The sequence below is a fragment of the Nothobranchius furzeri genome, chromosome 10 (assembly GCF_043380555.1).
Source record: "Nothobranchius furzeri strain GRZ-AD chromosome 10, NfurGRZ-RIMD1, whole genome shotgun sequence".
NCBI lineage: Eukaryota > Metazoa > Chordata > Actinopteri > Cyprinodontiformes > Nothobranchiidae > Nothobranchius > Nothobranchius furzeri.
In genome coordinates, this window is record NC_091750.1 from 72,315,712 (window position 1) to 72,342,874 (window position 27,163).

A 27,163-nucleotide genomic window follows, 5' to 3' on the forward strand; every position below is an offset into this window, starting at 1 on the left:
AAGCTCTACACATGAACTTTACTCTAAAGATGCCAATGGTTGGTAAATATTTCTGGTTTATGTTAGTAAGTGTTTAAGTTGTACCCGGAGAGTATTCTGTTTCAGTGTCAGAGTAAGTTGACGCACTGCATTATCGTAGTGATTTGATTGAAGTGAGTGATTGTTGGCAGTAAAATTATGTGTTTAGCAAGGTGAAAGGTTAAAAGCATACATTAACAAGCTTGAAGGCAGTTGATTTATTTATTTTGTTACTTGATGTGGTACTTGATGAAATACTCAGTTAAGGTATTCCCTTTACTGATTGATTCCTTGATTTAACTTAATTCATTAAGGGAGTTTTATCAATTCATTTGAAGCACTTTACAGTTAAATCGTTCATTTAATTTAAAATGGTTAATTTATCTGAAATGTTCAATTATTTTGTTCATTCATTTATTTTTTTATTTTAAAAATATTTTACAAAATATTGTTGCTAACCTTTGTTTCTGTGCTTTGAAGGTTATCAACCTGATGAAATCGTGCATTGATCACTTGAAACCACAACAAATCTCAGAGTTGAAAAATAAAAGTTGATGAAAAGCAAAATCAAGAGTTGTCCCTGAGTGTCCCTTTGGAGTAGAACTTGTGTGGAGCTTAACAATGATTGTTTCCACACCATACCACAAAGCGCTCCACCATCTCTCTGTACTCAGCTTCCTGTCCATCTCTGATACACCCGACAACTGCAGAGTCATCTGAGTATTTCTGTAGATGACAGGTCTCTGATTTGTACTGGAAGTCTGAGGTGTACAGGGTGAAAAGGAATGGTGACAGTACAGTCCCCTGTGGTGCTCCAATGTTACTGATCGCCTGGTTTGATGTCCAGTTCTTCAGCCTCACAAACTGTGGTCTGTTTGTCAGGTAGTCTTTAATCCAGGCGATAGTTGAGGCCCCCACCTGTGTCTTCTGGAGTTTCAGGCAAAGTACATCAGGCTGAATTGTGTTAAATGCACTGGAGAAATCAAAGAACATGACCCTCACAGTGCTGCCTGCTTTGTCCAGATGACAGTGGGTTGGTTGAAGCAGCTAGATGATGGCATCTTCAACTCCAACTCCATGGCGATGAGCAAACTGCAGCGGGTCCTGATATGTTCTAGTTTGCTTATTCAGGTGGACCAACAGGAGTCTCTCCAGGACCTTCATGATGTGGGATGTCAGGGCAACCGGTCTGTAGTCGTCATTGACTGATGGGCAAGTTTTATTTGGAACTGGAACAAGACAGGATGTCTTCCACAGGACTGGAACCTTCTCCTGGGCCAGGCTGAAGGTGAAGAGGTGCTGCAGAATCCCACAGAGCTGCTCTGCACAGGCCTTCAGTACTCTGGGGCTGACACCATCTGGACCTGCAGCCTTGTTTCTGTTCAATCTCTCCAGCTGCCTCTTCACCTGACTTCTAGAGACAGATAGGTGGGAGGGGAGGTAAATTGGGCAGCAGCATCTCCTGACTTGGTTGAAGACGGATTTATAGAACCAGAAGAGTCCATGACTGCGTTAGAGGACAAAAGATTTGGTGTGTGACAGGAAAATGTTGGATCAGAGGAGGATGGGATGTCTGATTAGCTGGGGGCAGGCAAGGAGGATGCTGGGTTTGTTCCTGAACTGAACCTATTGAAGAACTTGTTCAGTTCATTGGCTGTGTCCAGGCTGCCATCTGTGAAATCCTTCCTCTGCTTGAAGCCTGTGATCTTCTTTATCCCTGACCAGACATCTCTGATATTGTTCCTCTGTAGTTTGTTCTCCAGCTTCTTCCTGTATGCCTCCTTGCTGTCTCTGATCTTGATCTTCAGTTGCTTCTGTACAGGGAGTGCAGAATTATTAGGCAAGTTGTATTTTTGAGGAATAATTTTATTATTGAACAACAACCATGTTCTCAATGAACCCCAAAAACTCAATATCAAAGCTGAATGTTTTTGGAAGTAATTTTTAGTTTGTTTTTAGTTTTAGCTATTTTAGGGAGATATCTGTGTGTGCAGGTTTATGTTTATGTTTATTTATTTGGCAGACGCTTTTATCCAAAGCGACTTACAATTTATAACCTATAGGGCATGTTGTGATCTGTGGGGGAAACCGGAGTACCCAGAGAAAACCCACTCATGCATGGGGAGAACACGCAACTCCACGCAGAAAGGCCGCAGCCGAGTTTCGAACCTGTGGCCTTTGTGCTGCGAGACATCAGTGCTAACCACTGCGCCACCATGCAGGTGACTATTACTGTGCATAATTATTAGGCAACTTAACAAAAAACATATGTATCCATTTCAATTATTTATTTTTACCAGTGAAACCTATATAACATCTCCACATTCCCAAATATACATTTCTGACATTCAAAAACAATACAACAACAAATCAGCGACCAATATAGCCACCTTTCTTTGCAAGGACACTCAAAAGCCTGCCATCCATGGATTCTGTCAGTGTTTTGATCTGTTCACCATCAACATTGCGTGCAGCAGCAACCACAGACTCCCAGACACTGTTCAGAGAGGTGTGCTGTTTTCCCTCCTTGTAAATCTCACATTTGATGATGGACCACAGGTTCTCAATGGGGTTCAGATCAGGTGAACAAGGAGGCCATGTCATTAGTTTTTATTTTTATACCCTTTCTTGCCAGCCACGCTGTGAAGTACTTGGATGCGTGTGATGGAGCATTGTCCTGCATGAAAATCATGTTTTTCTTGAAGGATGCAGACTTCTTCCTGTACCACTGCTTGAAGAAGGTGTCTTCCAGAAACTGGCAGTAGGACTGGGAGTTGAGCTTGACTCCATCCTTAACCCACAAAGGCCCCAAAAGCTCATCTTTGATGATACCAACCCAAACCAGTACTCCACCTCCACCTTGCTAGCGTCTGAGTCGGACTGGAGCTCTCTGCCCTTTACCAATCCAGCCACGGGCCCATCCATCTGGCCCATCAAGACTCACTCTCATTTCATCAGTCCATAAAACCTTAGAAAAATCAGTCGAGATATTTCTTGGCCCAGTCTTGACGTTTCAGCTTGTGTGTCTTGTTCAGTGGTGGTCATCTTTCAGCCTTTACCTTGGCCATGTCTCTGAGTATTGCACACCTTGTGCTTTTGGGCACTCCAGTGATGTTGCAGCTCTGACATTTGGCCAAACTGGTGGCAAGTGGCATCTTGGCAGCTGCACGCTTGACTTTTCTCAGTTCGTGGGCAGTTATGTTGCACCTTGGTTTGTCAACACGCTTCTTGTGACCCTGTTGACTATTTTGAATGAAACGCTTGATTGTTCGATGATCACCCTTCAGAAGCTTTGCAAATTTAAGACTGCTGCATCCCTCTGCAAGATATCTCACTATTTTTGACTTTTCTGAGCCTGTCAAGTCCTTCTTTTGACCCATTTTGCCAAAGGAAAGGAAGTTGCCTAATAATTATGCACACCTGATATAGGGTGTTGATGTCATTAGACCACACCCCTTCTCATTACAGGGATGCACATCACCTAATATGCTTAATTGGTAGTAGGCTTTCGAGCCTATACAGCTTGGAGTAAGACAACATGCATGAAGAGGATGATGTGGACAAAATACTCATTTGCCTAATCATTCTGCACTCCCTGTATCCTCCTCAATAATTCCCTGTCTCCCTCCTTGAATGCTCTTTTTTTCTAATTTAGCAGATTCTTCAGTTCACTGGTGATCCAGGGTTTGTTATTAGCAAAGCATCTCACTGCTGGTGGGTATGATGTTGTCCACACAGAAGTTTATATAGTCAGTGACACATCCAGTCATGGCATTGATGTCCTCTTCATATCCTTGGCAGAGAGTCATCCAATCTGTGGTCTCAAAGCAACCCTGCAGGGCTTCTTCAGCGTCCTGTGACCATTTTCTCACAGTTCTTCTTGTCATCAGTTGCCTCTGAACAAGTGGTTTGTATTCTGAGCAGAGAAAAACAAGATTGTGATCTGATTGTCCAAGAGGAGGTCTTGTGCTGGACATGTATGCATTCTTTACATTTGCATGACACAAATCCAATGTCTTGTTTTCTGTGGTGGAGCAGCTGACAAACTGGTGAAATGTTTGAAGTGTAGCAGAGAGCGAGGCATGATTTAAATCACCAGATATAGCCACAAATGCATTGGGGTGCTGGGTTTGTAGCTTAGCGACAACAGAACTGATGGCATCACATGCACTTTCAGCAATGGCTGAAGGTGGAATATAAACAGTTGCCAAGACAACACTGGGTGACAACTTACTGTCAAGAGTTCACCATCTGGGCTGCAGAGATGACATTTCACTGAAACATGACCTGGATGGCACCATCTGTTGTTGACAAGCACTGCCACTCCACCTCCTTTTCTTTTCCCGCTCCTCTTCAGATCTCTGTCTGCTCGTACAGTCAGGAATACTGGCAGAGAGATGCTGGAATTGGGGACATGGTCCTGCAGCCACGTCTCAGTGAAACACATAACACTGCATGGCCAATAGAGCTCCGGGAGTTGACGTCACGTTTCCCGGCATGCAACAGTTCAAATCGAAACGGCGCCATTAGGCAGGCAGAAGCCGGCAGCCGGACTATTTGTTATTGTCAGAAAACTCAATCAGACAGGAAATATGGTAGATTCCTGTTGTGCCCCAGGATGCAGAACAGACGCGGACGACATAAGGAATGAGCAGTGGCGGCTGGCCAGTAGAGGGCGATAGGGCGCCGCCCTCCCAGTTTTTCCGTGTTTTTAATTTTTATTTAAAAAAAATAAATAAATAAAATTAACAATAATCACATATTCTAAGTTTATTGTGTGTTTTGTAACAAAAATAAATCATATATATATATATATATATATATATATATATATATATATATATATATATATATATATATATATATATATATATATAGGTCTCTGCCGGTCTCTGCCGATCTCTGCCGGTCTCTGCCGAGCGGTGGAGGCTGTATGCTGTTTTTCAATCACCCAAACAGGACGAGACCAGCTGTCCAATTGCTGACAAGAATATCAAAGGGTAGGAATGGGAATGTATCCAATCAGCGTCGACGTTGTTTCAGAACGTTTCAGAAGCATGATGGGCGATGGAGCTACTGCCAAAGGTTTCGGTGGTGTTCGGTAGAACTCGGCAGAGTCGTTTTTGGTCGTGACGCAGATGTAACATGGACGCCGCCAGTGACTACAACCAGCATGGATACCGGATCTCAGCAGCCACTGAATTCAGTTCAGTCCCTTCTCCAGTATCCGTTCGAGAGGAGAACTATGGTGGAAAAACTTAATGTCAAAGAGCTTGGACCAGATCAGCCTGACATAAAGATAAGCCAGCAGGAGAAGGAGAGAGGTAAACTGTACACACTAGGCTTCTCCCGAAATTGGTACACCAGGAAGGCTTGGCTAGCTGGATGCAATAACGCTAATGCGTTATTTTGCTTTCCGTGTTTGTTATTCAAAACGGCTGGGACAGATAAGGCATGGATGAGTCAGGAGTTACAGACATGAAACATTTTTCTGAGAAGGTGAAGAAACACGAGTCATCCCGGGCACACATGGACAACAACACGGTGAAGCTAGCCATGCTAGGCAGCAGAGCTAACGTTGCCATGCAGGGAACAACAGCAGCTGGGTGCAGAGGTAAGCTGTACATTACATTTCTGTGAACAAGACAATCAGAATCAGAAATCCTTGGTTGTCCCACAAACCGGGACATTTGTTTAATAACATGTTTAATGTGCAATAACTGTAAAAACTAATTTCAACACACATACTTATTATTCATATTTAATCACGTAAATGTGTATTTCATGTAAATTTGTACATACATCAATCTGATTCCATTTTACTTGTTACACTTCTGCTGCAGCAAACAAATTTCCCAGCTTTTGGGACAATTAAACATTTCTGATTCTCAATTAGATGTTTTTACCTCAAATGTAAAAACATCTGATTGAGAATCAGAAATGTTTTATTGTCCCAAAAACTGGGAAATATGACATTTGTAAGAGGATACTGATGACATTATTTCCTATGAAAGTGTTTCCTATGTACTTATCTGTTGTTTTTTATTTATCATATGACAGGTTTTTCACACCATCCTGAGCCATGCAAAAGAAGATTCTTGTCACCACACCCATGACCACAGCCGAATCAGAAAGGTGCTTTTCTACTTTAAAGAGGATTAAGACTTTCCTGAGGAACACCATGACACAGGAGGGCTGAATGCTCTTGCCATGCTCTCCATGAAAAAAAGCTTGTCACAAACATTCCTGACTTCAATAAAAAGCTCATCGAGAGCTTTGCCACTCAGAAGGACAGAAGGGCAAAATTTCTGTACAAATGAGGTATCACACACACACACACACACACACACACACACACACACACACACACACAAATGCATCCACTTGATCTTTGTATAAAGTTGACCTTAACAGTGTAAATTTCTGGCATTTTGTCTAAGTGGTGTTTACTACCATTACTGTAACAGTGACCTGCTCGTAATTTTTGGTGTTCACTCAAATGTTGAAATTAAACAAAATGTTTTTGTTACTTGCCTCTTGCATTGCCTATTTACCATTTATGGTAGTGTTATTTTATGTGCAATTTAATGCAGTATTTTTCAACCTTGGTCTGCAAGGCAGCGTGCCAATAGTCAGACACACCTGGATTAATCAGTTTGTCCAATGATGTAAGACAGGAAATAAAAGAGCTGTGTTTAATTCAGGAAATAGTGAACTTGTGCACAAAGCTCAGAAAGCACAAGTTTGTTTAAAAAAAATAGCACAGCCCCACCAAAAATATTTTTCACCAGCCGCCACTGGGAATGAGCCATCTACAGGATTCCCCAAGATCCGGAGCGCCGCAAACGTTGGATCATTGTAATAAAACGCGCTAGTGACCGGGCTAAAATGAAACTGTGGGATCCCGAGAGTAAAGGATTTCGCTTATGCAGCGACCACTTCATATCAGGTACTTAAACCAACGTTTCCTCAACTGTGTGTGGTATTTATTTTAAATGCTTTTATTACGATTCTTAGTGGGCTTCCTAAACTTATTTTGGCGTGGCTTTTTCTGTCTTATTACTCATAGCAACAAGTAAACGTCACGTAAAACGTTGCCCCGTGAGTTGTGTGTGCTGCCTTTTACGTGTTTTATGATCACAGCAATTAACCGGCTAAGCTGTATTTAATTTTTAAGCAATGGTTGATCAATTGTCAGATCACACATACAAAGCACTTTGGATTGCTATTATCTGTCTCACCGAGACAGATCCTGAGACGCTCCTGCCTGACATATTTATTTTATTCACGAAAAAAATCAAACTAGTGATTTCTCTTGGCGTTCAGTTTATACATTCAAACAGCACAGCGCTCTATTTAAACTACTTACGTGTAAATCTATGTTATTTGTCCATCCATCCATTTTCATCTGCTTATCCAGTCGGGTTGCGGGGGCAGTAGCCTAAGTCGAGAGGCCCAGACTTCCCTCTCCCCAGCCGCCGGAGCCAGCTCCTCCGGGTAAATCCCAAGGGGTTCCCCGGCCAGGTCCAGTAAGAAGTCCGCTCCGACAGCTTCTGGCGTCGGAGCAGGTAGTAGTGTCGAGAGTCCCAGACCTCTCCCCAGCTCCTCCGGCCGGGGGAATCCCAAGGGGTTCCCCGGCCAGGTCCGGTGTAGTCCGCTCCGACAGCTTCTGGCATTTTTAAAAAGTATCCCAGGGGCACGGAAAGGGTCGTAGATGTTTAGTCTATTTAATTTCTGACTATATAAAACGATTTCTTCAGTTTTAAAGTGTGAAGTAAACTCCGACGAAGTAAAATCCAAGCCGATCCCGTTCACGTTCATGTTTACATCCGTGTTTGTTTACCTTTTTTTCCTGCCAAAATGGCGTCTACTAACTGAGAGTCACGTGGGGTCCGGAGCTCTATACTCTGGCTGAGTCCTTGAAAGGGCTTGGAGTTCATCCATCTTGTTGGCCAGTGATCTCACATTGCCCATTATGATCGATAGGAGAGATGGTTTGAATTTCCTCTTTCTCTGTCTCCATTATGCTCCCGCTCTGCACCCATGCTTCTTGCGGTTTAGCTCATTTGGGATTTGTGGCTTCAGTTGAGGTATTATTTCAGCCTTTACCATGTTAATCAGCTGCTCCCGATTGTAAACCAGCTTGTTGCCATGGGTACGCATCATAACAAATGCTAAAAAAGTGAAAAAATAGCAATAAAAATCCTCTAAGCTTCACAGCACCAGAAACAGAAAAGTTAAATGTCCAAAAAAGTACCTATTTTCTTGAGAAACTAGAGGACAAAATGTCAAAAAAAAAAAAAAAAAGAGGCAAAACTTACATATAGAGCTCCGGACGTCACGTGACTCTCAGAGAGTAGACGCCATATTGGCAGGCAACAAATGTAAACAAATTGAACGGGATCAGCTTGGATTTTACTTCGTTGGAGTTTACTTCACAAAACCGAAAGTCAGAAATTAAATAGACTAAACATCTCCGACCCTTACCGTGCCCCTGGGATATTTTTTTAAAACGCCAGAAGCTGTCGGAGCAGACTTCTTACCGGACCTGGCCGGGGAACCCCTTGGGATTCCCCCGGAGGAGCTGGCCCAAGTGGCTGGGGAGAGGGAAGTCTGGGCCTCTCGACGCTACTGCCCCCGCAACCCGACTCCGGATAAGCGGATGAAAATGGATGGATGGACAAATAACATAGATTTACTCGTAAGTAGTTTAAATAGAGTGCTGTGCTGTTTGAATGTATAAACTGAACGCCAAGAGAAATCACTAGTCTGATTTTTTCCGTGAAAAAAATAAATATGTCAGGCAGGAACGTCTCAGGATCTGTCTGAGATCTGTCTCGGTGAGACAGATAATAGCAATCCAAAGTGCTTTTTATGTGTGAACTGACAATTGATCAACCATTGCTTAAAATTAAATACAGCTTAGCCGGTTAATTGCTGTGATCATAAAACACGTAAACGGCAGCACGCAGAACTCACGAGGCAACGTTTTACGTGACGTTTACTTGTTGCTATGAGTAATAAGACAGAAAAAGCCACGCCAAAATAAGTTTAAGAAGCCCACTAAGAATCGTAATAAAAGCATTTAGAAAAAATACCACACACAGTTGAGGAAACGTTGGTTTAAGTACCTGATATGAAGTGGTCGCTGCATAAGCGAAAACCTTTACTCTCGGGGTCCCACAGTTTCATTTTAGCCCGGTCACTAATACGTTTCATTACAATGATCCAACATTTGTGATGTTGCAGATCTTGGGGAATCCTGTAGATGGCTCATTCCTTATGTTGTCCGCGTTTGTTCTGCATCCTGGGGCACAACAGGAATCTACCATATTTCCCGTTTGATTGCGTTTTCTGACAATAACAAATAGTCCAGCTGTGGGCTTCTGCCTGCCAATATGGCGCCTGTTTCGATTTGAACTGTTGCATGCCGGGAGAAGTGACGTCAACTCCCGGAGCTCTATAGTCAACAGAGCTACTCCCAGAGCAGCACAGTTCCAGAAATGTGCAGTTCATCTGAACATTTAGGTTTAGGTTATAAGCTCTTTTGGTCTTTATGTTTTTGTGCATTTTAATAATTCATTAGCGCATTTGTTAAAAGTCTCTATGCACTATACATTTCTAAAAAGAAAATAAATGAAAGAAAGAGAATTGACATGAAACAACAGATTTACCCTTCAGGAGCGGAGCCAAAAAATGGGCGAACATGGTCTCAGGTCACCTCAGACTATAACACCGAGCACAGAAAAAGACCTTCAGAACGACTCAATGATGATTTCCGGTTAAAGTCTCTTTCCAGAGTATTTCTCTTATCTGATGGCACCATCTAGTGGCTGACAAGCATATCACACAAATAATATCTCCTGTTTTTTTAAAGATGGTGACTTCACGTTTCTGTTCATGAATGTGCTTCTTTAGCTGACAAACAGCTAAAACACGTTGTTTTACAAGTATTCTCATGTGTTCTCATATATTTATATTTTAGAAACGTACTTGTCGTCTGAAAAGTTCATCAACTCTGCAACAGCAGTCCTTACATTTAAAGCAGGTAAGCGGTAGTCTAACGCTATTGGTTAGTTCTGGTCGGCGCTCAGTTAACTGGCCGTGTTTGAGTTGAACTGTGCATCACCTGGAAAACAGACGAGAGCAGACGGAAGCAGCAGGGGGAGTGGCTGAAAGCCAGCATTTAAGACGGACACAATTTCCTGCATGTGTAGCTCGCGGGTGACGATGGCTGAAGATATCGCGTTAGCCGTTCACACTTGTTTAATTTTCAATTTTAATTCTGGTGCCTGTTAGCAGCTGAAACTCATCCTCACGTGCTTGTGGATATCATGTATTGTACATGGAGACATGACTGTAATAATAAGTAAAGGTTATCAGCTGTAGGTTTAGTGTGCTCATAGGGAACGTGACAAAAGAACACAAAACACATTCCTCTTTATGGCCTAAATAGTTGTCATCATCAACGTAACATGATTTACAGAATACATGTGACCAACTAACATTTCATGTTCTCCTGTTTTCTGTTCTCCTGTTCTCCAAATATTTCATGTTTGGATCAAAATGTGAACCAATCAGATCTTAGATCAGGTGAGAGCCAGGCGTTTCCCATCATCCCCTAGGTTTTGCAGCCGAGGGAGAGCAACTACAGCGCCTTGCTCCAAAATCTGCGGCCGCCTTGATCTCACGAGATTATCGTTGCCTACGTATGCATGACGTCAGAGCAAGTTGGCGTCAAGTCGGACACAAATCTAACCGACATGCACTGCTCGCCAATCACCGCTGATCTAATCTGCACAGAACTGGCTCATCTCGAACACGGCCAACTATTGCACAGAGGCAGGGGGCGTGCTTAGCAAAACTAGTGCTAACAATGAGCTAACGCTAACATGAGCCAACTACTACTAAAATAAACTACAAAGTTAAAAAAATCAAGTGTTGGACAAAAAATATTACTTACAAGTCCAGTAGCAACAAAGCCAGGTCACCATCCATCTGTGATCTTGCAATCACCTTTAGCTCCCTCAAACTAGCATAGTCTGCACCAACACGCACTCTGGTTTCAGCTCTTTACTTCACCTCCAAAGACTTTACTCTCTTACTTTTACTTTCAGGCTCTGCCATGATGCCAATGTATTCTTTTTGTCTAGTGATTCTGACAGTCAACAAACTGAAAAAGCTAACTGCTAGCCTCTATATTAGCTATCGGCACAGTAAAGCTATTGCCATAAAGCAGGTAGAGAGCGCCCTCTAGTGCTCCTACCCGAACCAAAAACCTTGTCAAGTGCCGTCTCTGGTCAGCAGAGGGCTGTCCAACGTGAGGTTGCTAACATTTATGGCTCTAGAACCACAGAAACCAGTTTGAAAGCAGCTTAAAACTCTTTAATGTTGCTTTAAATCAGTGAATCAAACTTTACCTGTTCTGCCTCTAATTTAAATTTCTATTTATTTTATTTTAATTTGAAGTAAACTTTAAAGGTTTTCACCCTGGATGAGATGGGTTTGGGGGGGGGGGGGGTCTAAATCTAAACATATCAGAGTCTCTAGTTGGGGAGTGAAAGAAGGACGAAGATGAAGAGGAAGCAAAGCCGGCGAGGGAGGCTCCTGATTTGTTAGATCAACGTTCCAACCGTCACTCCTGGTTGTCAGCTTTAGGTCATGGCTGAGAGAGTAAGAGCATGAATACAAGCTACAGAAATTAGCCAGATTTAGCCTCAGGATGGGGAAGTCAGAAGACACTAGGAGTAAAGCTGCTGCTTTTCCATGACAAAGGGAGACAGCCAATGTGGTTCAGCCATGTCCTCCAGGAGAACACGCTGGAGGGATTAAATCATAACTGGTCTGGGAACGCCTTGAGATCCCTCTGGAGGAGCTGGTGATTGTGACCAGGAGGGAAAGCAGAGGGCAGTCTGCTAGGATGGAATGCCTTAAAAACCTTTTGTTCAACCCTTCAAACTGTTCAGTTTAACAATAACATGATGCATGACTTCACGACTAACTTTATCACTGAGCTTCAGAAGAAAAACAAATCTGCCTTGTGCTGGTTGTAAAGAAAGATGCCACAGAGATAAATGCTGGAAAACAGTGAGTGTATCCTGACTGGAGGCGGCCCAGAGAGCCAGCATGGCGCAGCGTGTCTGGATTTGTTACTCAAGGGCGATGCGTCCAACGCCGGCCAGCAGGCAGCAGCTCGCTGCTGTTTGTGCTGCAGATTTCATCTGGGATTTCACAGCTCTCTGCTGCTGTCAGTCCCTTCACGCCAGCACCGCAGAGACGGGAGAAAAAACACACAAAATGGAAAAGTTAAAAGGAAATGAATAACACCCCGAGGCGCTGGCTGCACAACTGGCTCCTGATTTCTATTTGTTTCTCAATCGAGTCCCTGCTGAGTCGCCTGGCGCAGTGACCGACAACCGGCATTAGAAACAAATGGAAGGACGCGTCAGGCAGTGTGTGTGTGTGTGTGTGTGTGGGGGGGGGGGGGGGGGGGGGGGGGGGTCTGCATGGCGAATGGTAAATTCATAAAGAATCCAGCTAATTCCCGGCCCTCGTAGCACATTTTCTTGTCTCGTTACAGGGTGAGTTCATGCACAGGAATAGATCCATAATTTAGTTGCTGTAACCACGAAGCTCCACCAAGGCCTCGCCGTGGCGGGATGTGGGGCCACAAACCTGCATGAGAGCATGGTTTCTCATTTCTCATCATTTATTTATTAATTCTGAAATAAATCTTTTAAGCAGCCAACTATTTTGACTTGAGACACTTGATTCCAGGGATCATGCGGTAACACCTCAGTTCCGATGCCTGGAATCCATTTGGTTGTTAAAGGAAGTGACTGAGGAGTGGCTGCTCCAGAATCGGTCTGGTTGCATTAAGGAGACTTTTATGAGTGTTAAACGTCAGGTGGGAAACATAAAAGGGCAGGTAGTCCACAAAATCTCTGATAACAGGTAAAGGTGAGTAGATGCTGTTCTAACAAGCTACATTTTGAATGTTCACAAATCAAAGGCTCCGCCCTTAAGCCACGCCTCCAGAGTACAGGAGAATCCCAGACGGATTTTGTCCAACAGCTGTAAGAACATGAAGTTAGCTTACCTTTTTAACAAATTTTAGCACCTTTTCTTCCATAATTCCTATCATAACTCACCTACATAACAGCCACAGAGCCTCCAGGCGTCTGATGGACTCCTCGTGGTCCGGGGTCACACCAGGTGTTTTCCAAACTCTGTCATGGTTTAAGCGAGAGGAGCCATCAGAGATCTAGCAGGGAGGACTGGGCTGGAATTCCCCTCCTGCGGGGGGAGTAATTTGATGGATGGATCTGGATCCAATTATTAGGAACAGGACGTTCACAATGATTGGGTTCCAGGAGTTAAGAAAAAAAATCACAAAACAAAGAAAATGCCAGGTTTGTATCTTCATTGGTTAGAAGGTCTGGCTTAGCCTGATCTGATTCCTGTGGAATATTTTTTTCTCCATTTTCCTCTTGGATGATTTCTCCAGGAGTCATCCTTGCTCTTTATCTATGTGAGTGATTTTCTGACAGCTCTTTGATTTTTACCCTCGGTCGAGCCTCCACAGACTTCCTCACTCACTGAAGCCCAGACTTTTTGGTGCTACTTGTCCGTTTCTCATGATTGCCTGAGCCGGTCCGTACTGCTGGAACAGGAAGTCATCAGGATACAAATGGAGACGGTTGGCTTGGACACAATTTCAAATCTAATTTAATTCCATGCAAAGGCAAAAATAAGAAGCTGAAACATTTGAATCTGCAGTTTGCTGCAGCAAGAAATTAGTGGAAGTGACTTAATAAATCAGGTTTTCAGCACACGAGAATCAATGTTCATAACTTTATGTTTGATGTCCTTCACCTTCTGAATTTAGTCAGCTGACAAACAAAAGCTAAAGTAAAAAAAAAACTTCAACCTCTTGAAGGTTTGTTCAGATGAGATGAGATGAGATGAGATGAGATGAGATGAGATGAGATGAGATGAGATGAGATGAGATTATCAGGTTTGGCACCTTCATCAGAAACCTGCCACAGCCAGTCCTGCACGTGTCTACTGCCCCCTGGTGGAGGATCTGCGGTGGAAAGGTCTAGATTTATTTATTTTATTACAGATTTGTTGAAACAGAATTTAGAAAATAAAACCGGTATTATTTCTGTGTGTTTTATCGTTTATTTGGACAAATCAGCACATCTTATTCAAGGCCGGATTATACAGTTTTTCTCAGTCGCTTTGGTGCGTTTCTCAGATCAGAATTAAAAATTCTCATAACTATTAGTTCAACCTCCACAACATTTAGTCATTTGCGCACATCATAGTAGCGATTTCTCCTTTCTCTGAACAAAATGCAAATGATTTTGGACATGTTGCTTTCACACACTTCTCTGCTGTTTTTTGACATTTCCATTTGCTTATGTCATGTCAGTCAAAACTAATTACACTTATGGATGCTGAATAGTCGTTCTCAATAAAACTAATAGTCTTACTTTCATTATTGAGTCATTACACACAAAATTGTTGAACTAGTTATCAAATGTCAAATATTAGTCATCTGTCAAGCAAATTCTATAATAATAATAATAATAATAATAATAATAATAATAATAATGCATTGAACTTATATAGCGCTTTTCTAGACACCCAAAGATGCTTTCACACACTCTCACATTCACACACTGCTAGTGATGGTAAGCTAATTTGTAGCCACAGCCGCCCTGGGGAGGTCTGACAGAGGCGAAGCTGCCATTTGGCGCCGTCGGCCCCTCTGACCACCACTAACACTGGCAAGTTGGGTGAAGTGTCTTGCCCAAGGACACAACAGCAGGATACCCCTGGCGGGAGCTGGAATCGAACCCATGACCCTCCAATCATGAGGCAACCCGCTCTACCACCTGAGCTACTGCTATACCTTTCTTTATCATTTTTTCCTGGAAATGTCTCCAAAATTGAACAATTGATCACAGGTGAATTTCAGCTGTCACTCATGAGGAGGTGAATCCTCAATTGGCAAGCATATATGAACTGAGCAGGAGCTAGTGTGTACCATTTCTACACTTCTGTGACACAAAATGGAAGGTCAGCATCGTGGAAGAGGGGTGAGGATGCGGGGAGGAAGGGGAAGGGGAAGAGGGAGAAGAGGCAGATATAGAGCTCCGGGAGTTGACGTCACTTCTCCCGGCATGCAACAGTTCAAATCGAAACGGCGCCATATTGGCAGGCAGAAGCCGGCAGCTGGACTATTTGTTATTGTCAGAAAACTAAATCAAACGGGAAATATGGTAGACTCCTGTTGTGCCCCAGGATGCAGAACAGACACAGACGACATAAGGAATGAGCCATCTACAGGATTCCCCAAGATCCGGAGCGCCGCAAACGTTGGATCAGTGTAATAAAAAGCGCTAGTGACCGGGCTAAAATGAAGCTGTGGGATCCCGAGAGTAAAGGTTTTCGCTTATGCAGCGACCACTTCATATCAGGTACTTAAACCAATGTTTCCTCAACTGTGTGTGGTATTTATTTTAAATGCTTTTATTACGATTCTTAGTGGGCTTCTTAAACTTATTCTGGCATGGCTTTTTCTGTCTTATTACTCACAGCAGCAAGTAAACGTCACGTAGAACGTTGCCTCGTGAGTTCTGCGTGCTGCCGTTTACGTGTTTTATGATCACAGCAATTAACCGGCTAAGCTGTATTTAATTTTTAAGCAATGGTTGATCATTTGTCAGTTCACACATAAAAAGCACTTTGGATTGCTATTATCTGTCTCACCGAGACTACTTACGTGTAAATCTGTTATTTGTCCGTCCATCCATCCATTTTCATCCGCGTATCCGGAGTAGGGCTGTCGCGGTTGAGGGATTCCCCCTGCGGTGATTCAGGGTGGCTTAATATTGCGGTGTGCAATATTATTGCAGCCCTTTTTTTTACTGCAGTACTATCTAAACATAATGTTTACACATTCAAAAAAGGTTAAAAATTGCCGTGTCTTCTTTTATAACGCTTTACTGAATGCAGATCAAAGGGCAGTAACAACACAGATCGCAGTAACGCTTGTTTCTCCGACAGTCAGAGTCCGACTGAACTTAAAAACAACAAAATTCAGGAGGTTAAACTTTTAAATGCAAATTTGGCTGCAGCATCTAACAAATAAACAAGTCACCATTTTGTTTAGTTGTTTTAAATCAAGCATAAAAAATTGCATGTACCGGGCGCGCGCGCGCCTGGGGGCGGGCGCATTATCATTTCCCTTTCACACACACGAATGACGGTGATTTATAGCTCGATCACGTCCTTGTTACCTACAAGGAAAACCAGCATGTTAACCATATACGGTTTGAGAGAGGATCTGAGAGGGGTGGCAACATTTCCAGCAACACTGAAAACCCTCTCGGATGGTGCGCTCGTTGCGCTAACACACACGTACTTGCGTGCGACTCTGGCGAGCAAAGGGAATCTCTCCCGGTTGTTGCTCCACCATGTCGGGGGGTTTCTTTAGGGTGGATGCATTCCTCCTGCAGGTAGCGAGTGAGCTCCAGCTCGGCTCAAACTCTCTTCGGGACGGTTGCAGAAGCAGTGCTTGTCCGGGACTTCAGGAGGTCTCAGAGCGTTTATTATTTATTTATTTTTTGCCGCTGGTGGCAGCTCCGTCTCGGCCAAGGACTCTGGCTGCGCAGCAGCTGACGTACTGAAAACCAAAGTGCTCCCAAAGGAGCGAAGTAACGTTTCGTTTTGATACCAGTGCAGCCATCCTTCTCAACATGCATCATTGAGTTGAATCAAGTTCAGTAATCGTGGTGGCCCATGATGCAGCGCGGTGGGCTTCTTCATATTGCGATATTTCATTTTTGCGGTTACCGCGACAGCCCTAATCCGGAGTTGGGTTGCGGGGGCAGTAGCGTGACTTCCCTCTCCCCAGCCGCCGGAGCCAGCTCCTACGGGTAAATCTCAAGGGGTTCCCCAGTCAGATCCGGTGTTGTGCCGGTAAGAAGCCCGCTCAGACAGCTTCTGGCGTCGGAGCGGGCAGTAGAGTCGAGAGTCCCAGACCTCTCCCCAGCTCCTCTGGGTAAATCCCAAGGGGTTCCCCGGTCAGGTCCGGTGTTGTGCCGGTAAGAAGTCCGCTCCGACAGCTTCTGCCATTTTTAAAAAGTATCCCAGGGGCACGGAAAGGGTCGGAGATGTTTAGTCTATTTAATTTCTGACTATATAAAACGATTTCTTCTGTTTTAAATTGTGAAGTAAACTCCGACGAAGTAAAATCCAAGCGGATCCCGTTCATGTTCATGGTTACATCTGTGTTTGTTTACCTTTTTTGCATGCCAAAATGGCGTCCACTAACTGAGAGTCACGTGGGGTCCGGAGCTCTATAGGCACATTCCTAATGAAATTAGGGCTACAATTGTGGACCATGTTGTCAATCATGGCCTCACCATGGAGGAGGCTGGTCGAAGGGCGCAACCCAATATTGGAAGAACTACTCTCGTCTCGTCTCGTCTTCCTCCGCTTATCCGGGTCCGGGTCGCGGGGGCAGCATCCCAACTAGGGAGCTCCAGGGCGTCCTCTCCCCGGCCTTGTCCACCAGCTCCTCCGGCAGGACCCCAAGGCGTTCCCGGACCAGATTGGAGATGTAACCTCTCCAACGTGTCCTGGGTCGACCCGGGGGCCTTCTGCCGGCAGGACATGCCCGAAACACCTCCCCGGGGAGGCGTCCAGGAGGCATCCTGACCAGATGCCCAAACCACCTCAACTGGCTCCTTTCGATCCGGAGGAGCAGCGGTTCTACTCCGAGTCCCTCCCGAATGTCCGAGCTCCTCACCCTATCTCTAAGGCTGAGCCCGGCCACCCTACGGAGGAAACTCATTTCGGCCGCTTGTATCCGCGATCTCGTTCTTTCGGTCATTACCCAAAGCTCATGACCATAGATGAGGATTGGGACGTAGATCGACCGGTAAATCGAGAGCCTGGCTTTCTGGCTCAGCTCCCTCTTCACCACGACAGATCGGCTCAGCGTCCGCATCACTGCAGACGCCGAACCAATCCGCCTGTCGATCTCCCGATCCCTCCTACCCTCACTCGTGAACAAGACCCCGAGATACTTAAACTCCTCCACTTGAGGTAGGACCTCTCCCCCGACCCGGAGGTGGCAAGCCACCCTTTTCCGGTCGAGAACCATGGTCTCAGATTTGGAGGTGCTGATCCTCATCCCAGCCGCTTCACATTCGGCCGCGAACCTACCCAGCAAGAGCTGAAGGTCAGAGCTGGATGAAGCTAGGAGGACCACATCATCCGCAAAAAGCAGAGACGAGATTCTCCTGCCACCAAACTCGACACACTCCACACCACGGCTGCGTCTAGAAATTCTGTCCATAAAAGTGATGAACAGAACCGGTGACAAAGGGCAGCCCTGGCGGAGTCCAACCCTCACTGGGAACAGGTCCGACTTACTACCGGCTATGCGGACCAAACTCACGCTCCTCTGGTAAAGGGACTGAATGGCCCTTAACAGAAAGCCACCCACCCCATACTCCTGGAGCGTCCCCCACAGGGTGCCCCTGGGGACACGGTCATAAGCCTTCTCCAAATCCACAAAGCACATGTGGATTGGTTGGGCAAACTCCCATGCCCCCTCCATCACCCTTGCAAGGGTATAGAGCTGGTCCACAGTTCCACGGCCAGGACGAAAACCACATTGCTCCTCCTCTATCTGAGATTCAACTATCGAAGAACTACTGTCAGTTCAATCATTCAAACATTCCGTAGGGAAAACATGTATGCATACAGTAATTTACTGTACTGTACCATCTCATACTTATCTCATGTTACTGTACTGTATTTGTAATTTTACTGTAATTTTACTCTGCACCACATAGGATTGAAAGAAAACCTCGCGGAGGTGGAAGAGGGCCCCTTTTCACCCCACAGCAAGAGGAAGCCATTTGTGCAATGGTCATTGCAAACAATGCAATAAAGCTGAGAGAAATACAAAGCGCTGTCATAGAGAATAAGATGGTATTTGGCAATATTGAATCTGTTTCAATTTCAACAATCGACAGAGTTCTCAAAAAAAAAGAAATCTGCATGAAGCAATTGTATAAAGTGCCATTCGAACGAAACTGTGAAAGGGTGAAGGAGATCCGTCACCAGTATGTGCAGGTAAAGCAGGTCTTCTATGTTCAGCACTGTAAACTGCCTTACAGTACTTTGTAGTTTCGTGCAGTACACTAGCAATTCTACAAAACATACTCTACAATGTGTTTTACCAAATGCATGCATTACTGTTTGTTACTGCACACAGAACGATTGTGAAATTGCATTTCTGTCTCTCTCTCAAGCGTGTACTGGAGCTGGAAGCCAGGGAACCACTGCACACATTCATACATGTTGATGAGGCAGGTTTCAATCCGGCCAAAGGCAGAAGGCGTGGAAGAAATCACATTGGACAGAGAGCAACCACTGAAGTCCCTGGTCAGCGCGGAGGGAATATTGCCATGTGTGCAGCCATCTCAGACAACGGCGTCCTCACCCATATCCCCCTTCTTGGTCCATACAATACCCAACATCTCCTGACAGTTTTAGACACTCTTTACAGGGACCTAGTCCCTGAGAATGAGAGGGGTGGAGGCCAACTCAGCAAGTATGTTGTTATCTGGGATAATGTCCGTTTTCACCACTCCCATCTGGTCAGAGAGTGGCTTGCAGCACATGAAAGAATGCTGGTTGGATATCTCCCTCCACATTCCCCATTCCTTAATCCGATAGAGGAGTTTTTCTCTGCCTGGAGGTGGAAAGTTTACGACCGGCATCCACATGAGCAAATGGCCCTGCTAGCAGCCATGGATGTAGCAAGTGACAACATCACAGCAGAGTCCTGCAGAGGATGGATTCGCCACTCCAGGAGATACTTTCCTCGCTGCATTGCGAGGGACGACATCCGCTGTGATGTAGATGAAAATATGTGGCCAGACAGACAGGAAAGTCTGGATGTGCCAGAATGATTTACTGTACCTGTACGTTACAGTACTGTGCAATACTGTATGTACTGTTACATGTACTGTATATTGTTCACATTTGTGCACAGCTCTACCAAGCGGGTGATTTTCTGTTTACATGTATTCTGCAGTAAACAAGTGACTGTAGCCTATTTTTCTTTTGCACAATGCTGTAGAATTACAAACACTTCTATACAGTAAAAATGTAAAACGTACATATTCAGTATCTCAGTTACTCCCCAAACTCCCACAACATCTACAGTAACTTTACTGCACATTTCAAATGGCTGTACCAGTGTTGCGAGTCCCCACATGCCAAAGACAGTGGCAAGCTGAAACACACTGGACTGGCTTGTGCGAGCAAAATCAGCCAGTCAACAGGAGCTGGGCTGCAGGTCAAAAAACTGTGGTCAGAAACAAGGGTCACACAAGGGTCACAGGGACAAGAGGACAGAACTGGGCGAAGGGTCAGGAGACTGACCCCACCTCTTTGCCCCACCCCTGGCTTGGAAAGATGGGATTGGAGGAGAACAGAGTGAAGACAAGCCCATCAGATCCAGAAGCCTTCTCGGGAACATTGGAGAGAAACTGAAGAATGCTGCAAAAGATGATGTAATGACCTGTGTTAAGAAGAATGCTGCATGTAGTGAAAATGACACCAAATGTTTTGTGTTGAGCTACAAAGTGTGTATCTGGTAAATGACCCCTTGACCTTAAGCTGGTCCAGGAAGGGTATATAAGAACAGCTCTGAACAGCAGAGAGAGATTGGGAGAGCGGACAGCAGCTGGGGCAGAGGACAAGAAGAGACAGAGCAGATTTGGAGGGGTCATCCCCCGTCCAAGCCTGGATGGGGGATGACAGAAGAGACTCTTAGGAGAGAAAGAGAGAGAGGGAGAGTTTTGGGGAGATTCTGAGAAGACAAGAGCTGGTGTAAACTAACTCTTATTTAATCATTTTGAACAAATTCCTCCGTGGGGGATAGCAGTTGTTTTTTCATCTACCCATTTTTGTATTTTGATTTTGTAATAAACCTTTTTTGAAAAAGAAACATAATCCTGATTCTTTCAGGTTTTCTCTAAAGCTTCACGAGTGGGGGCTCTGATCATTAATTGCACAGAGGTAAGCACATTAATTATGGGTTCTGGAATTATCAGGACTTACTTTACGGTTTGTGACAGATTAATATAAAGAAACCTTAAGATAACGGGATTGCTTAAAAAGAAGTGAGCTACTACAGAAGGAAAGGTCTTACATATTATTTCACCTTTAAAATAAAAGATATGATTCTAACTTAGGACGCCCAAACCAGGATCTAATACCATAATACTCACCGACATCCCCATCGAACCCTGATGGATGCACCGTCTCATAAGTTCTAACGGAACTGGGTTTTAAAGGAACCGGTAAATGGGACGGGCACGCGACATGGCGCGCCAAACGTGGGGCTACGGAGTGAAGGTCTAAATATTAGATACCGGGCTATCCGATGTAGAACTGTCTTTTAGGCTGATAAAAGCTTGCGCGCTAAGGACCTATTAAGCTTATAACCTTGGAGTGAAAACCGCACCAGTTTCTCGAAAAGGAAAGAAATCTGGGAGAACGGACGATCAACTTAAAAAGGTATAAAGAAAATACGGCATTCCGACGCAAGAAAAGCCAAGGATAAAAGCTAGGCAAAAAATAAAAATAAATAAAGAATAAGAATAAAAAATAAAACGTGAAAACGAATAAAAATAAAATAAATAAAAATAAGAAAAACTTTTAACCAGCCATGGCAGATAGATCTTTCAATATCCTGTAACCGGAGCTTTCAGAATGAGGCTGGAAAAGCTAGTATGGAGCTGCGGCGGGGCGCTGTCCGGGTGCTGAGGCACAAGTGAGATGCGATTAAACGTCATGGCTGGATCAAAATCTAGTGAAGGACTGATATGTAAGAATCTGTGTGACTTGGGCCTCGTTTCTGGTAACACGGGGAGGTATTTGTCACGAACTGTAAAGTAATCATGTTTCCTAGCTTCATAGAATCTCATGTCGGCCATCGTCACGCGCAATGGAGGCTAGAAGCCGGGAACATGTTTAATGTGTGAACCTCTGTGCTTAAGGGCTCCGTGAGGGGAGAAACCGTGCCGCCTGTAAAGGACGGACTTATAACTGGGAGCATTGGAACTCTGCTCCAATTAAACTTTGTTTTTAGAGGATCTGCTTGAAACAAGCACCTAGCTTCCGCTCTCGGCAGCCTGCAGATATGAGAAGCCACAGCTGAACAGAGAAAAAGCACCCAGTTAGCTGAGCAACAACAGACAAGCAGGATGTGGTGACATCACCCCTCCCCCTACTAGTTCTGTTGAGAAGGGAGAGTCCTGAACTAACAGCTCCGTATGATTCTGACCTGACAGACAGCTACACTAATAATGCGTAAGCATTTTTAACCTTGCCACATTTGGTGTTGTTGGCAGGATCCATGTAGAACTGTCAAGTAGGTCCATGGATGTGAAGTTTGTGGCACCCTGCGCGGAAGTACGAGGACGCGCTTGTGGAAAGAGGGGGGAAGGTGTGACAGTGTGAGCGTTCTGTCACGATGTCCCGATTGATAATGCGTCCTGGCCAGTTGGCCAAGGGGATATCCCTTTGTCTGAGTGGTTAGAGTGTATGACTCCCACCCCGAAGGTCTCGGGATCGAATCCCGCTTGCTCCTTATTTATCCACCTTGCCACAGTTTATAGTTTTTAGCGTAAGCTTCCCACCAGCAGCTGCTAGCAGAGTTAGCTTGTTGCTGTTCAGGTGTGTGAGGAGAATATTTGAAGCTCTGCAGTAAAAAATGTCTTCAGTCTGGAGGGAGAGAGTCTGCTTGAAGGAGGAGACTGAGATGTTCCAACCAGCAGCTCAGCTGACCAGATGGCAGCAGAAACTGGTGGAGAAGCAGGAACCCAGTTCTGAACCCTCATGAACAAACATCTGGTTCTTCAGAGACTGAAGTGAGTGATGATGATGATGATGATGGTGTGTATCTGGACTCTGAGCTGTCAGACTCTGGGTCTGAGACTGGAGATGAAGATGATCCAGAGGAGGAGGCAGCCCCACCCCAAAGAAGGCTGCTGCAGTCCCCTGGCTAGATTTTTCTCGCATGGGGGATGTTGCGAGTCCCCACATGCCAAAGACAGTGGCAAGCTGAAACACACTGGACTGGCTTGTGCGAGCAAAATCAGCCAGTCAACAGGAGCTGGGCTGCAGGTCAAAAAACTGTGGTCAGAAACAAGGGTCACACAAGGGTCACAGGGACAAGAGGACAGAACTGGGCGAAGGGTCAGGAGACTGACCCCACCTCTTTGCCCCACCCCTGGCTTGGAAAGATGGGATTGGAGGAGAACAGAGTGAAGACAAGCCCATCAGATCCAGAAGCCTTCTCGGGAACATTGGAGAGAAACTGAAGAATGCTGCAAAAGATGATGTAATGACCTGTGTTAAGAAGAATGCTGCATGTAGTGAAAATGACACCAAATGTTTTGTGTTGAGCTACAAAGTGTGTATCTGGTAAATGACCCCTTGACCTTAAGCTGGTCCAGGAAGGGTATATAAGAACAGCTCTGAACAGCAGAGAGAGATTGGGAGAGCGGACAGCAGCTGGGGCAGAGGACAAGAAGAGACAGAGCAGATTTGGAGGGGTCATCCCCCGTCCAAGCCTGGATGGGGGATGACAGAAGAGACTCTTAGGAGAGAAAGAGAGAGAGGGAGAGTTTTGGGGAGATTCTGAGAAGACAAGAGCTGGTGTAAACTAACTCTTATTTAATCATTTTGAACAAATTCCTCCGTGGGGGATAGCAGTTGTTTTTTCATCTACCCATTTTTGTATTTTGATTTTGTAATAAACCTTTTTTGAAAAAGAAACATAATCCTGATTCTTTCAGGTTTTCTCTAAAGCTTCACGAGTGGGGGCTCTGATCATTAATTGCACAGAGGTAAGCACATTAATTATGGGTTCTGGAATGATCAGGACTTACTTTACGGTTTGTGACAGATTAATATAAAGAAACCTTAAGATAACGGGATTGCTTAAAAAGAAGTGAGCTACTACAGAAGGAAAGGTCTTACATATTATTTCACCTTTAAAATAAAAGATATGATTCTAACTTAGGACGCCCAAACCAGGATCTAATACTATAATACTCACCGACATCCCCATCGAACCCTGATGGATGCACCGTCTCATAAGTTCTAACGGAACTGGGTTTTAAAGGAACCGGTAAATGGGACGGGCACGCGACACCAGTAGGCCATAGTGCTGTCTTGAGCATTTTCTGGTGTCACCAAATATTCTTGCAATGGAAAACACTGAAATTATAAACTGTCACAGTGAAATCATGGCAAAGCCATTTGACTATCTTGTTCATAAAGATGGTGTCAAGACTTTTCATTTTGATGGCACTGACGGTTTCATTGACATGACTACATGCTTTTGATCATCAATTTTGAGTATGTGGCGTGCTTTTGCAGGCTATCCACTAGGTTTTGCAGTTTGCACTAATTGTTTTGAGAAATGCACTAACTGCTGTGCAAATGTTAATAGTGTTCTGAGAAACGCACCAAAGTGACTGAGAAAAACTGTAATCTGGGCAAACAGGGCACAGGCCCAGGGGCCCACAGCCACAAGGGGGCCCAAGCAAGCAGCAGTCTTTTTTTTTTGTGCAGCAGTTGGAGAAAAATGTTGACAAGTAATTAAAATTTTGCCAACATTTTCTAAGTTAACACAGATTTCTTTTAACAACGTTAGTGTTTGCATTTTTACTGTTCCTGCTTCACTGTCCCCCCCCCCCCCCCCCCCCCCCGCGCAGCCGCCGCAAACTCACTGATGCGCCTGCAGCCTCTCAGAGTTCCTGCTGATCTAAACATTGAAAGAATCATTTAATTTTCTGTTCCTCACCTCTGATGACCTTCAATGGTGTCTGTTTGTTGCAACCACCAAAAACTAACTTGTTTTATTTGACTATTTTTCTGTCCTGTCTGTTTATTATCTTCCTGCATCTCCTCTCAATCCTAAAGAAAAAGTACTACCTGCCTTCATATATATTCACCTTATGAGTTACCTTTGAACTGCAGTTAAAAAAGATCTACCGACCGCAAATACAGCGGCGTGCGTGCCGGCCGCTCCCGGGGAGGTTAAATCACCAGAGGATGAAACAGGTTATCCGCTCTGCAGCAGTAAAACTCATCAGGCATAAATAAAAGACAGAAAATATAAAAGGATATGAGCCGACATAAACGATTGCGTGTTAAATTTGTTTTTCAGGTGGCGACACTTTGATAATGTTACTGTGGCCGTTCTCAGGACGCATCTGTCTGGAGCGCGTCAACCATCAGAGCTCTGCGCCTCTCAGCTCTAAATAATCCCAGCAGAGTCCACATGAATAATGTAATATAAATGACCCGCACTTGTATTGCGCTTCTCAGAGTAAGGACTCCAAAGCGCTTTACACTACAGTGTATCATTCATCCATTCACACACACATTCACACACTGGTGGTGATGAGCTACGATATAGCCACAGCTGCCCTGGGGCGCACTGACATAAACTGCTATAAATAGAACCATGATCGTTTACGGGCTAAACATACAGTCCATCTTCCCTAATGTGTTTGTGGCCCTGCAGATTTTTCTAACTCTACCTGCACTTCTTATATGTACCTCTCACCGTTCATAAGGGTATCGCACCATCAGCTGCGTCAGCCCAGACAAGAGCAGAGCAAACTGAGACAGAATAGAGGATAACTGTAGGCTAGGAACATTTCACCTGCTGTGGCCCGGCCGCTTCTGCTCCACATAAACTTTGTGCGTGATCAAATGTCTCTACAGGTGCTTTCTGAGCTGAAGAGGCTATTCTGCCTCAGACTGGCTGGATGCGTCATGCGTCTTCATATTAGAGACGGGAACAAGCACTATTCAGCCAAAGTTTCATAATTGGAGAACATATTTCCAAGTGACATATCCCTCAGAGAGACCGGGTTTCCAGACCGCTTCAGTGGGAGGAAATCTTACCGCATTGCCGTGGTTCTGCACTGCGCTGTGAACCCCTCTACAGATCTTCAGCTCACTGTCCACCGTGGGCGCTCCGAGCCGCGCTGAGCACAGTGTCCAGTATAAAGCTCTGACGTTCTGATGGAAATCTTTTCTGGATTGATTTAGTTACCTCCGCGATGTGCATAATGATTAAAATGTCAGCTCAGCTGTGTGTGCATCAGTGTGCGTCGGGGTAATTCTTTCAAAACAACCAACATCCTTGAGTTTATCCGTCAAAATAAACAGTCAAATGGAAATATCTGTAACCTGCCATTTAACTGTTTTGTCTTCTTGTGAAGATTGTTGCAAAGAGAAACAACTAAACTTGATTAACCCCAGAGCCACGCGCAATGCGCTGTACTGACTGTAAAATGAGGGGGAAACGATTTAATCGGATCCTTTTCTTTTCAACATGGTTTAATGTAAAGTTTCATTCAGTACAAACTTTAGTTGCACCAATCTAACAAAACAGAGCCTGGATTTGTATTGTGAACAGTTTAAACATGTTTAAAACGGAGACATGCGTCTAAAATCTGCACCTGCTCTGCTATTATGGAAATTAAACTAACAAGATGAATAACATGAAATTATTTTAGGCACAGACAACATCCCCCACACTTTTGAAAATCTTGCAACGCGCCTGCTACCAGTTACAAATTGTGAAGGGGAACGATTTTCACAAATGTCAAGAATAAAAAATGAACTGAGAACAACACAAACTCAACAGTGTCTCAGTGCAGTGTCACTGATGGCAATTGAATCTCAGCTTGTCAGGAATCTGGACTTTGATGACATTGCAAATGAATTTACTAATGGAAAGGCCAGAAAGCAGTTTTTCTGAAGGCAAGAGAGGAGACCAACAAGAGGAAACAAAAAGAAGAGGAAGGAGCCAGGAGTCAAGAGGAGGAAGGAGACAGGAGTCAAGACGAGAGTAACCGTCTCTTCTTGTCCGTCCAGGGTAACAGGAGTTTTTATTTTTGTTGCCTCAAATCACTGCACATATACAATCAGGCCACAGACACAGGACTGCCCTTCAAAGCGTTTTACTGGCAGGATCTGATATCAAAACAAGCACACAATAGTTCATCAGTGTGTG

At 44.5% G+C, this 27,163-nt stretch overlaps 1 protein-coding gene across 2 annotated transcripts; it reads left to right on the forward strand.

Moving 5' to 3' along the window:
• Positions 1–4,979: 4,979 nt before the first annotated feature.
• On the forward strand, positions 4,980–24,002 carry LOC129155174 (uncharacterized). Of its 2 annotated transcripts, none has more exons than XM_054735404.2 (4): positions 4,980–5,632; positions 6,079–6,339; positions 18,897–19,179; positions 19,359–24,002. In XM_054735404.2, the coding sequence occupies exons 2-4, from the start codon at positions 6,335–6,337 to the stop codon at positions 20,019–20,021; spliced, it is 951 nt and encodes a 316-aa protein (XP_054591379.2). In that variant the 5' UTR covers positions 4,980–5,632; positions 6,079–6,334; the 3' UTR covers positions 20,022–24,002. The 2 variants fall into 2 exon arrangements, with proteins under 2 accessions (XP_054591379.2, XP_054591380.2); XM_054735405.2 differs by having other exon boundaries at positions 4,980–5,342; positions 5,466–6,339.
• The last annotated feature ends 3,161 nt before the right edge of the window (positions 24,003–27,163 follow it).

Coding starts and splice junctions, on each gene's coding strand:
- LOC129155174 (XM_054735404.2), top strand. Junction 19,180..19,358: donor TCCGTCACCAGTATGTGCAG/GTAAAGCAGGTC, acceptor CTCTCTCTCAAG/CGTGTACTGGAGCTGGAAGC.